We start from the raw sequence: 13,442 nt of genomic DNA on the forward strand, positions 1-13,442 counted from the left end.
TGGTTTCCCAGTAGGTATTGGAATTTTTGTCTCATGGAGCCTGATGTTGAGAAATGGTTTGAATATTTTTAGAAGCATTCATGTTCTGTATTTCAGACCCATCTTGCAAATATATGTTGAAGATTCTGTAAGTAGGATTTATAAATATAGGGGTTATGTTAAAAATCTAGAACTATATGGGTGCCTTTCAAAATAGTCTTTTTATTCTGCAGCAAGGTTTATGTGTTGCAGTGCCTATCACTGATTTAGCTCTTGTTTTTTATAAGAAAATATGTAAGCACCTTTAAACCTGAGTAGCCAAGTATTAGAGCATCTACACAGGTAAAAGATGCTGAATTAATATGTGCCTGGTGCATTATTCTGTCTATGGAAGTGGATCCAGGTTAACTTTTTAATTGCAGCAAACTTTCCAAATTCAACCACAATATATCAGTTTGGCAGGTATTGTTTGGGCTTTCTGACCATCATGGTATTTCCCAGAAATGCAAGATTTTAAATAGGCTGTAGTTTAGCTTCAATGCAAAAATGTTTTAAACTTTCAAAGAGTCTTCTTTGTTCTTCTTACATTTTTGCCTAAGAATTTACATGGTTTGAATGATAAATATATTAATTTATAGATTTTTTAAACATATATCTATGATAATCTAAATTATCTAGTAATAATTTGATTATATGATCCAGAAATAAATGAATCATAATGATGAAGAAACTATGAAGAAAACCAGTGTAGTGAACCTTGATAAACTTTTATGTGACTTCTCAGAGATTGAAAAGGTAAGTGAAGAAGGTAAAAAATGTTGAGACTGCCATCTATAATTATTGTGTGGCATTTTCAAAATCTTTCTGAAAATTTTAAGTTGTGTCAGCTCTCTAAGTTGTTGTATCAGCTTACTGTTATGCCTTGTATTACCAGCTTCCTTTGGAAGCCTGTTTGTATTGACTGTATCCTGGAGACATAGGAGTAGATTCTGAGTGAAATCTGAGAAGCCTTTGTTTCTGTGCTAGAACTTTAATCATCCAGAGGCCAGATTGGCTTTCTCAGGAAGACTATGGAAGACGGTGTTGAAGATTAACTGCATTACACTGCTTTCCTAGAATCACAGAGTTGTTTGGGCCAGAAGGGACCTTATAGACCCCCAAGTTCCAACTTCCCTCTGTAGGAAGGGACACCTCTCACTAGACCAGGTGGCCCTAGTGCTGGGGTATCCTTTCAGAAGTTGTTCCATGTTCTAGAAAAATGTCATTGCCTTGTCAGGAGCATGAATTCCTACATTTCGTATGCACTGAGCTTCCGTTATCTTACATGGCTGTCATTTCTCAAAAGATTGACCCACTGAGGAAAATCAGTTATGTGTTTCTTTTTAGACTGATGTTGATCAGCTTTCTGCTGATTTCCTGGTCACCCAATCCATACTAGAGGTAGCATCAAAGGAGCACCTGAAATAAATTTAGCAGTTCTCTTGGAATAAACTTATTATACCAGTTCCTATTCCCACATACTGTTCAAGTTGTTGCTCTGCAAGAGTGTTGACAGCCTCATATGAAAAGCAGTAGAAAGAATCTTGCAGAGGATTGATCCAGACTCTGGGCTACAAGACTGAGAGGAAAATAGTTGATAACTCATGATGTAAGTCAGCATTCTTAGTTCTGCAGGGTAAACTTGGAACAGTAAAGGATCTCAAGTCTAGTATAATTCTTCTCCATAAAGGAATACCCTGAATGGGAAATATTACAGGCTTGGACTGCAGAATTGTGGAATTGTTAAATTTTTTATTCACTTAAAACTCAAAACTTTAAACATGTTAATATAATGTTAGTCCTTCTCCAATTTTCTAGAAAATATCAGAAATTAATGACGCAAATAACCTACTGATTCATCAGCTGGAAAAATGTAGCAGATTGCTAACATTAAGCCAATCAAAGGAGGAATCAGTAAAAGAGGGTAAGTTATTTTATTTGAAAGATATGATTTTTGCATGTATTCAAGAAGTTCTGAGAGATATTTCCATTATTTTCAGCCATAAAAAAGAACACAGCAAGGATCTAAGATACTGTGGGAAAAGCAGTAATGCTTAACCCTGAATCACGTAATGAAATCCATCTCATAGTAAATATTAATATTCATATTAATGTTATGAGGATTCAGACTGTTCAATAAATGCTAATAAAACATCATTTACCATTTATCGGTGGGAATTATAAATCTATAATCATAATTTTAAAAATTAAAAAGTTGTGAAACAGAAGAGGAATTACAGGGAAAACTATAAAATTAACATTTGTTTTATTCTAGAACTGTTTTCAGATGACTATTTGAAATGAGAAACAATATCTAGTGCTTAGCATGGATTTGTGGTTGCATATTCTTCTGTAGTTTGTAAAGTAGCTGAAAGGTGCATCTTTTGTAGGACTTTCATCTCTAAAAGCCTGCTAAAAGTTTGGAAGCAAGGTAGGAATAAACTTAGTTTCACACAGGAGGGAGATTGCCAGTTGGGTTTTATTTCAGTCTTCACTGGGACTTGAATAATTTAGCATAATCAGAAATTGAGCGTTGAAATTAAGCTATTGAGTGAGTGAAGATAGTTTATGATAATCTCTTCGGACGTACCAAAAACTCATGGTACAAGATGACAGGGGAGATGGAGACCCGTAGCAGCACAAATGAGAGGCATTTTGTATAAACAATGGTTGATGTTAGTCAGTTGCTTTTCAGGAAAGATATCTTGGGGTCCTCTAAACACTTCTGTTAAAATATATGTATTCTCTTAAAATATCCGTAGACAAAGAAGCAAAGACAGTGGTAGGCATCATGATGAAAGAAAAAGAGAAATTAGCATTGTGACTCTGTAAGGTCTGTGATTTTTATGTCATGTTCTGGTCCACCCATCTCAAAATAGACAATAGCAGAACTAGAAAAGGTAACAGAGAAGGAGGCAAGGCTTGGTATTGCTAGGAGGGAGCAAGGTACAAGGAATCAGGAACTACTCCTAACACAAAGACCATGTATGTAGGGGCTTAACCATGCAAGGCTCACTCCCACTGTGCCCATGCAGGGCTGGCCCAGTGAGGACTGCCATGGTCCCCCAAAGGGCTACATTACCAAACAAGTCTGTACTGATGAGAGTGACTCAGGAGGCTGAGTCAGAATGGAGTTCAGAAGTGGTAACAAAGGCCAGACATGGCCCAAGGATCTCTACTTAGTCCCAAGTGAAGAGGCAGATCTGATATCAAGCCAGAAAATCATTCTCGAGGTCATGACCAGGGTCTAGTGTGTGGCTGTCACACAGCTGCAGCATAGGCCAAGGGCAAAAGCCTGTTTACAAGCAGCTCCCATGGGAAGAATGGATGGCTATTTCTGAATCTGCTGCCAGCCTTTTTTTCAATGTCACCATCTATACTCTTTCTAAGATGGCCTTGTGCCCAGCCAAACACCCAGAACGTGCATGGGGGAAAATGCAACTGGGGCTTTCACAGGTTTGGTCACAATTTTGGGACATTTGAGGGAGGACTTCAGTTGGCTGGAAACTTTTCAGCCAAGACAAAGAATAGAGCCGATATGACTCATAGCTTTAAAATTGTGAATGACACAGAGAAAGTGATTGCAGAATAGAATATTCATTGTCTAATGTAATAAAAAAACTAGATGGAAATAAAACTTGTGTATTTATTTAAAGCTGACAAAAGGAGGAGCTTTGCCACGCATTACAAAATGAAGTTAAATCCGTTCCACAGAAGCCTGTGCATAACAGAAATATACATTAATCCAAAAAAATTGGAAAAAAATAATGGAAAAAACCAAATTTTTTAAACACAAAGACAGTATTTCTCATTGTTCCCCTTCATTCTGTATTTGGAAAGTTGAGAGGATGTACTAATGATAGTATTTTTCTAGCTTTTTTTTCATCTTTACTGAATTATCTTGTCGTGTGTATTGTGAAGTGGCATAGTGAACTAGATGGAACTTTGGTTTGAGTCAGAAACACTTGTTTCTCTACTAAGCACAAAAGTCAGACAGTGCAGGACAGTCACTCAGAAACAGAAGAGGCTTCTTTATTGATGAAACCAGAAAGGAGTGGGTTTATATAAAACAGTTTGTAAAAAAGGAAAGGGAAAGGTGGACAAAAAGAAGAAATAATTCTTGCTGTAGAACTTATGATGTAAAAGGTAGCAGAGAAGGTGAAAGAGACAACTCAGGAAACCAGAGCTGCTGAGATGACTGCCACAAGAGGAATAGACTGAAAACAGATCAAAGTCAGAAGAGAGATCTGAGCTTTGTAAACAGTATTGCCTCACTTTCATGAGATGAGAGAAATTATTGGTGAGATAGTTATGCTGATATAAGTGAAGAGAACAGCCTCTGGACCTTCTTTTGAAACGCAGGATGTAAAAAAGTGTGGGTGGCAGAAGTCCAAGTAAAAATACCAGAGCACTCAGCCTGAAATATGAACTAATGTTTCAGCAACAGGGATAGTCAGGAAAAAACAAACCTTAACAATATTGAAGTCATAGGGATAGTGCAGATATAGACAGGAGGCAGAATTGCTGTAAGACAAGGATCCAGGTCAATGAGTAAGAGTAACTGCAGAGATGATAGTAACATTGACAAAAACAAGTGAAAAGCAGGAACTTGGAACAACTTGAGACATCCAGGAGGTGATACTCAAAGCTGTTTGATGATAATGAAGCAAAATATGCATAAGATGCCAAAGGGATAGAATGTATTTAGAAATAAAGGCAATCATGGCTGCTCTGTTAGGTTAAGCTCAGAAAGGTGGCAGAGTCTCCCCCGCTGGAGCCATTCAAGAACCATCTGGTTGCAGTCCTGTGCCATGTGCTCTGGGATGGCCCTGCCTGAGCAGAGTTTGGGCCAGATGACCGAGTAAGGGCCCTTTCTGTGGTTCTGTGATTCTGTACTTACCAGTAAGGTAAACTATTAGATTAATGCACTTACCAATAAGGTAAACCCTTCAAATATCAGGGCATGAAATGCTTGCAAGTTTATAGTTTTGAACTGTATTCATTATTGGTGCTCATAAAGCAGAGTTTCAAAAAAACATCTTGGACAAAAAATTGACGTAAACTGTGGCAGAGACTGCCACAGGAACCTTCAGGCAAACAGTTAACATGTTACTGGAGATGAACAGAGCCTGTGAATAGTGGTGGTGACATTAGGAGTATTTCAAAAGGATGTGAAATGCTGATGTAGTTATTATCAACTAGTAAGTCTATAATAATTCTAAACCATTTTTATTTTTCTTTTTACAATTGATAGAAGTTATCTTTGCACCTTTATTAAATTGACCTTTCACATTGACCCTTCAAAAGAGGTAATAGCATATGTGGTATTCAGAATCAGAGCACTACAGCTTTTGCATCTAATAGTTAAATTCTTTATAAAAAACTTTTGGAAGGTCAAAGCACTGTGGAATTAAAAGAGACCCCAAATCCTCTTTAATATTGATGGGGCTATAGAGTGATCCTCTGCAGCGCTGGAGAGGCACAAGGGACCAAATACAGCACTGATACTTTCAATCTTTACCCTGGCAATAGCTGTCTGAACAAACTGTAGTTGTGAGAATGGCTTTTTAGAGTGACATTGCCAGTTGTGGCTTGGAAAAAAATATTTCTCCTCGCCTTATGTCCCAAGCTGTTTCCCAGAACCCAACTCAGCCACAGCTCCTGAAGTATCTTTTGAAAAGTTGGTCCACAGGCGACAGAAGTTGCTTACAGCAGAGGAGCAGGAAGAAAGAGTGCTGTGGAAGGATAGGCTGTTGTTCCACCTATCCTGAAGGGTTTGTGGCTACTAGTGGTAGTGGGATGAGGAAGTGGAATTTTATCCTGGCTGAAGAACACTTTGTTTTAAGAAACAACAACAACAAAAAATAGTATTTCTCACCCCAAGAAATCTCCAACAAGTGAGAATCTGAGGACTTCTTGATATCCTTGTGAAAAGTCTTTCCTGGAACTGTTTAAGGTAAAAGAAGATTGGAAATTCTGAAAAAAAAGACAAAGGAAGAAAGAAAACATCTAAAAATCAAGGGAGAGGGCAGTGAAACACTTCTATCCAAGATAAGGTGGGACTAGAAAAGCAGCTTGGCCTGTGTATACACTTTCTGAAAGGTCATAAATTAACTTTATTTTCTCTTGATACATTCTTGGCTAAAATATGAGATTCAAAAAAACAATTTTTGTTTTGTGTACATCATTGCAGATCCATTTTAGACAAATACAAGTCTGACATCTTTGTTTTCTACTCCTAAACCTTTTCTGTGGTGGCTGAATAGATTCTTGTGATGCTACAGTTCTGAATTTAATTCTAATGTATTTTTCTAAAAGAAAGCAATCACATTTTTATCTGTGAAACTCTTAAGGAGGTTCTATTTAGCATCTTGAGGGTTGCACATTTGTTTATTTAGCATTTCTAAGGCTTTAAAGGAAAAAATGGTTGATATAATTGCACTATAAAAAATCAATTATAAATGCGGATGAACACTTATGCTGTTCAGTCTTTCTGCATGTAGGCAGTATTCCTTACAGGGAACGAGCTACACAGGATCCATAGCAGATGCTATGACAGTGATCCGTGAGACTGCAAATGTTAAGAAAAATTCTGCTTCTTTTCCTTAATGTAGGCAAGCAAAACTTGTGGGTTCCCAGGAATTTTTTTCTAGTCACAACTTTAAGTACTTCTAGTCACAACTTTAAGTACATATGAGATTTGCAAAGATATGTCCTTTAAAGATAATAAAGATAAGCAGATATTCTTGGGACTGTACAAAAGAGTGGCTTACACTTAAACACTTGTGATTCTTTTTAAAGACCAGCTGCTGCTCTAGTGTTGACTCAGATGTCTTTCCAAATTGTGCATGAATTACAAGCATCTGAGTTAATTTCCATACATTTTCAAATGGGAGGAAATTTGTAGTAGAACTAGTTGGTACAGACGGGCATGCTGATCTCGTCATTCCAACTTGGAATAGGATTTTTTCCGGAGTTGCTCTTAATCCGGCACAGGAACTAAGGGGCAGGCAATGTTTCTGTGCTGCTCGTGCTCCCTCTACTGTTTTTTTTGGAAGCTCGGAACGGAAAAAGGTATCTGGCTAACGTATTCGGCTGCAAGACAAGCTGACTTGATGGAAGATCAGGCTGACGGTCAAAAAAGACAGAGCAGAAAACTGAACCTGTTAGCTGGGATCTTAGTTCATCCTCCTCACTTGTAAGGTAGTCTTTAGTGATACGATAGACAGTTTTCAAATGGGCTTTATTGTGATGAGTAACTGTTATTTAGCGAAGTTTTATGTGTTGTCAGAATTAAAAGCCACTTAAGAAAAACAGTGGTACTCAGAAAAGAGAAAGAAAAGTTTTAAAAGTAAGCAACCTCAGTTGTCGAGCCTCCACTGTTCTCAGTCTTTGACAGTTTTGTGACTCTACTGATAAACTTACAATGAACATAAGTGATAAAAGTCATATTAATGAAAACCAAATCCATTATTACAGGAAGTACACATTGTGTTTGAATATTAAAAATACAGTTTTAAAAATAAAATTATGAAATACAACTATGTAAACTGATAAGAGCTTGGATGTATAATTCTGTTGAATGGAGCCATAGCACATATTCTGGATCTCTCAAAGCTTATGTTGAGCCATAAGATGAATGTTACATGCATCAAGAAAGGGATAAAAACAGGGTGAGAGACTGCAATGAGTGGATTCTCTTGGTCTTGTTAAAAGAAAAGAAATACTTGGCAAAGAAATACTGTCAGGAAAGTAAGTCTCAGTTTCATTAAATACATCAAATTGCTGGAAGGCTGATATGGAAAACGTCCAGTATTGCCCAGAAAACAAAAAGATACTTGTTTTCTGACTAGAAACAAACATGTTGTACTTTCATGAAATTGTATTGCTTCATAAAATTGATTTTAATCAGTCATCAAACTAAAAGCTAAAATTAAGCAGTATCCACGTAATAATAATCTGTTATTTCTACACTCAGTAAAAAGACTTAGAGTAATACTTAACCAAAATTATTATAAAATATTTGATAAAATTTTGTAAACAAAATGTAAATAATATAGTAAACAAAAATACTGTATCTTTCATTTCTTTCAGAATGTAGTGCTCTCCAGAATGTGATAAAAGGTCTAACACAAACCATTGAAAACCAGTGTAATGTGAAAGGTAAAGACAAAAACTGCTATTTTATACATATGCTGTACTGTAATTTCGAATGAGCAGGCATTTAATTTTTTCATTTACGTTTACTGAACTTTTTCAGACACAGAAAGTTACTGGCAGGCAAAGAGAAATAAAAAAAAATTATCTAAAATCAGTCTTGTGCAGTAATAAATGTCTATTGCATTATTGCCATAGTTAACTTAGTAACTGCCTCTGGGAGGTTATTTTTATCAATAGTTGGGCTTTAAATTCATTGTAGTGTAACACAGGCAATTTTACAAAAGGTAAGAAAGTATCATTCAGCTGTTGGATTGTAGACTATTCAAGTCTTTATGCACAGTTTTTATCACAGTGTTAAACCAGCGTGTCTTAATCCTTACTATATAATGTTATGAAATGTTATTGCTGTTATCCACATTGCCAACTACTCATTTTTACTTTAAAAAAAAAAATATTTGCTATATCTTCATACTACAGCTCAGCAGTACACCATGTAGTTAATTTTATAACCATTATGCATTCAAGGCATATCAGTATATATATTAATAAACCTCTAACATTGGAAGTGTACAGATGTTTTTAATACTCAAATTGATATTAATAATAAAAAAAATCTATTTTCTTTAAATTCTGTGTTTGCATAGTTTTCTGACTTTTGGGAAACAGGTACTTAATAACTTGCAACTTCCCATTTGAAACTGTTGTAGCCATGATACTACTTTTATATTTTCTGAGTCAAAGAAGTTTGCATCTAGATGTTCTTGAATGCATCATTTATCAGAAGACTAAAGAAAGTTCTAAGTAGTAATACCAAGTAAATATTATGATTAAACTTAAACTATGATTTTTCTTGTTAAAAAATGGAAACAGACATATAGTTCTGTAATGATTATAATATCTACAAAAAAAGTTTCTCAAAGTTCAGCCAAGTCAAAAAATGCAAGTAATTTCCTTATTCCTCTTTCATGCTAAAGAAATTGTCAAAATGTACTTTTTAGTGTACCATATAGTTTTTGTTTATGTAGATGAAAATGATAGACTGAAGGGAACCATTCACATCTTGGAAGATAAATTAAAGACTTGTGAAGAGGTATGTCACATATTATCATTCTTTAGGTAAAGGAATAATACTGCATCTCTATTATGCTGTATATCTTTTTGGTTAGGGTTTCCTATTGATTCTCTTATTGGTGCTCTTCTGCTAATGTTTTTCATGTGTAAAAAGAGAAGGGTTATTCTCCTGCCAGCAACCATGTGAGAAGGTGTTAGAAGAACTAAGAGGTTAAAACTCCTTAGTCCTGAGAGCTTCAGCTCAATCTAAGATGCACTTGGGGTACTTTGGCTCAATCTAAGATGCACTTGGGGTTTTTTTAGCTGTATTTAGCTTTAAATTCAACTTCACCTTCATCATTCTAATCCCTTGTAATCCTTGCCCCCAAAAAAAAATTCATGTGGAAATAGGGTTTTCACATTGAAGATGTCTCGTTGTGCTTCCAGAGAATCAGGAGTGGTCCGAATTTTGTCCAGTTTATTCAAGAATAAATACTACAAAGATAATAGGTCTCTATTTCTAATCTGTACCTCATAATAAATTCCATATATTATCTCTGTACTTTGTATCTATGGCACTCATTTTTGCAAAGGAGGTAAAACCAGCAGCACTAGTCACAGTTCTCTGTTTTCATAGTTCTCTCTGTGGAGAGTGCAGATCTGTTATCTGTTTAGGATCAGGAATCTCACTGATGATTTCCTTTGCCTGTGTTTGTGCTATGAGATAAACTTAAATATTAGTACCAGTAGAGCTATTATCTTGACTGTTCCAGTAAAAAATGAGTAATGCCTTCTGAAGGATGTGATAAACTATTGTTCCACCCATTAAACACATGTGTGAGCATGGTGGGACTTCCTGGTGTCATTCTGAAGGTGCCTGACCATGTCCCCATATCCTGATCCCCAGTCAGTGACTGCCTTGGTGACTATCCCCAGGCATTGCTCTGGTGAGTGGCAATCTTGTCAGAAGGCTGCAACAAGAGCTTTGGAGTCAGCACCTCAACAGTGGCAGCTACATACAATTCCTTTAAAATTCTGGAGTAGTTACCAGAGTAAATGTATAACTGGCATCTTCAAACTTTAAATGTCAGTGCCAGCAGCATCACTGCTGCTGGTGTCACTGATGTGTCTCCTGCTGCCAACAGGAAGTTGTGGAATTCTTTGTATAAGCAATACTAAAAAAACTCACACTTGAATCATGCAATCCTTGAGTCAAAAATCCACTAAGGTGAAACTGTTGTCCCTTAACTAACTGCATCATTGTGTCAGATCCTATTCTTGGGAAAGGAATATTACCTCTCCATTTGCCTGTGCTCCTAAGTACAGTTTCTGATTTTATGTTAACAGATGGCAATAATACAATGAAATCTGCTATGTTTTTCATCTGTGGACTTCAGCCAGACTGTGTAAGAAGTAATTGGGTATTTAAATTTAGAAGATTGAGGATAAAACAAGTACTGAATTACAGAGTACTGTATATTTTTACATGATGGTTGTGCTTTGCAGAAGGCTAAGAGCACAGAAACTGCAAGATCTTTATAAAGCATTTTACCCTCACAGGAGTATAAGGATCAAATTGAGAAACTCATGACAGAAATTAAAAACAAAGAGGAAGACCACAAATTAGAAATAACACAGCTGAATTGTGATACAAGGAAAAAATGTAAGTTCCTTGAAGACTGAACACTTTAGCAATGAGTAAAACATACTGTCACCAGTAGATGCTATATTTTGTCTGAGATAAATCTGAGTTCCACTTCTTAGTGGAAACCTGTGAGTGCTAGAAGTGGGCAGTGTTTAATGGAATTTTATCTTTGATGAAGAGAGCAGACAGTGGTAATGAAGCAATAGTACAGCAACATGGGATGAGCAGAAATTCCCAGGTAGTTAGAACAAATGCTGTGAATATGGGCATAAAAATCAGAAAGAATGAAATTTTGAGTTAAGTGTCAACTGGAACCTTGCTTAAAACTGTAAGCTAGATTGCTGTTCAAATCTTCTATCTGTGTTCAGGAGAGTAGAACATTATCTTCACAAATAAATAATACTTCAATGAGGAAAAAATGGCTTCTATGTTCATTTGCCCCATTAGAGATATAACCTTAAAAAGTAGGATTTTTTTGGTCATCCATATAGGTGCAAACAAGGAAGGTTTTTGTAAATGATATGCCTTTTTTAAAAAGACACCATTTTCCTGCTGTCTTTTTAAAAGGATGGTGTGGTTTTTATGTAGTTTCAGTATGATTTTTGCTTGAATTGTCTTCCAGTGAAATGTTGACCTGATGTTCAGGAAAGTTTTAATATTTGGAAAGTGATGTTAATTTTTCCTCTATTATAATTTTGGTGTTACTGTGTTGCTAGTTGAAGTAAAAGAAATGGAGTATAGAGAAGAGAGAGAGAAAAAAGAACTGGAAATATTAGAGCTAACTAGACAGCTGAAAATTCAAAATGAAGAGAAGCAGAATGAAATAATTAAACTGCAGATAGAGGTATGCATTACAAAGCTGATTTAAAGATGAACTGGGCATTGGGTAAACTTCAAAGAAACTATAGTGAAAAAATATTAATTAGTACTTAACAAAGTAATATGATGGAATCTAGAAAACTTAATTATTTATTGTCTTTATGAGGATCAGTGGCAGGTAGTCCCTTCCACAATGGTAACTGACTCCTGCTCAGGAGTCAAATTCCACCTACTGTATAGGGAGATTGAAGGTTGCTCTCTTCTTGTTCCAAATTAAATTACGTAGATTTTGAGCTATTAAAAAATTCAACAATGTTTTCTGCTTAACTTTCTTGGTTTTAATTTCTGAATGGTGAGAATATAAAAATTTTTAAATAAAATTCAAACAAAAATTTCTAATCCTGCAGAGATTTAAGAGAGAGCATTCAACATGTATTTCATCACTCATGTTTTAAAACGCTCTCATTACAGAAAGAATTAAAGAAATATTTCAAACCTTTCACACAAAAAAGAAATAAGGTGTGGAAGTGTTCAGGCTAACTTATCCTTGGAACATAAGAGAAGAATGATGGTTCTGAAGGATTCTAGCATCTTCTGTATTTTCTCCTCCTGTTGATATGTGGCTGAGAAGCCTTCAATTTATTCTTTTTTTCAGAAGCATCTTTTTTATCTACATGGTTTTAGTTAATCATATTTGTACTACTTTTGCAAAACTTTGAGACTTTTTTTGGTAAAAATGCAGCTTGTAACTGCTTTCTTTTTAAAATAAACATAGGTAGCCTTGTTTTTCTAGACTTGATAGAAAGGCTTACTGCTACTACCCTCAGGTTAAAAATGTAACTAATAAAAACTGAAAATTACACTTGACATATTTAATATACCTTTCCCCCACCCCATTCATTCTCACCATTTTTTCTTTGCCTGATTCTTTCAGTTCAATGCTAAATTGGCAAGAGCTCAGGATAAAACCACCAAGTCCTTTTCAGAGGCTTCAGTCTTACCACAAAGTATCTATCGAAGGGTAGGTGCTTTCATAGTGTGTAGCACTATGGACAGAGATATTGTTCAGGGTGTTTGAACAGGAGTTCCCTGGGGTTTCTCCATGTGTTTTCTCCCACACACCCCTCCCACCTCTACATAACTCAATTCATAGAATCATAGAACAATTTAAGATAGAAAAGGCTTTTAAGATCATCACCTCCAACTGTCATGGCTCTTGACATGATACTACTGCAGGCAAGGAACAACAAAAAGCAATATGTGAGGTGGTTTTACTACAGAATTGTTAACCTGGAAACTTAAACTGGAACTGACATCAGTGACACTGATATAATATTCTGCATATGCTTTGTTTTTTGGCCTAAGACTTTGGGATGGCAGAAAAACAGGATTCTGGAAAAATAGTTTTTGTAATACAAAAATAGTTGTATTACAATACAAATAGTTTTTGTGACACAAAATACCGAGGAATATATTTGTATTAGAATATGTCTTACTTGCAATAGCAAAATGAATTGTTACATGATTTTATGTGATGTTTAAGAATGAAGCCTTTGCCTGTACTTTTTCAGAAGCTGCAGCATCTCCAGGAAGAGAAAAACAAGGAAATTGAAATTCTCCGAAACACCATAAGAGACTTGGAGCAACGTCTTAATAAAGGCCAAGACCTGCCCTTCAAACGGAGGAGATTCTGAGTAAATGACTTGAAGGATTTCAGTGTTTCAAATTCTGCATCTCAAAATAAAAACAA

At 35.7% G+C, this 13,442-nt stretch overlaps 1 protein-coding gene across 1 annotated transcript; it reads left to right on the forward strand.

Annotated features, from left to right (window-relative positions):
- Positions 1-711: 711 nt before the first annotated feature.
- CCDC152 (coiled-coil domain containing 152) lies at positions 712-13,386 on the forward strand (the record flags this gene model as incomplete). The annotated part of the gene is made up of 8 exons (XM_084224695.1): positions 712-774; positions 1,837-1,942; positions 8,113-8,181; positions 9,204-9,268; positions 10,789-10,891; positions 11,590-11,717; positions 12,627-12,713; positions 13,264-13,386. The coding sequence occupies 8 exons, from the start codon at positions 712-714 to the stop codon at positions 13,384-13,386; spliced, it is 744 nt and encodes a 247-aa protein (XP_084080821.1).
- Between the last annotated feature and the right edge of the window lie 56 nt (positions 13,387-13,442).

The sequence above is a fragment of the Fringilla coelebs genome, assembly GCF_963513975.1.
Source record: "Fringilla coelebs genome assembly, chromosome: Z".
Taxonomy (NCBI): Eukaryota; Metazoa; Chordata; class Aves; order Passeriformes; family Fringillidae; genus Fringilla; species Fringilla coelebs.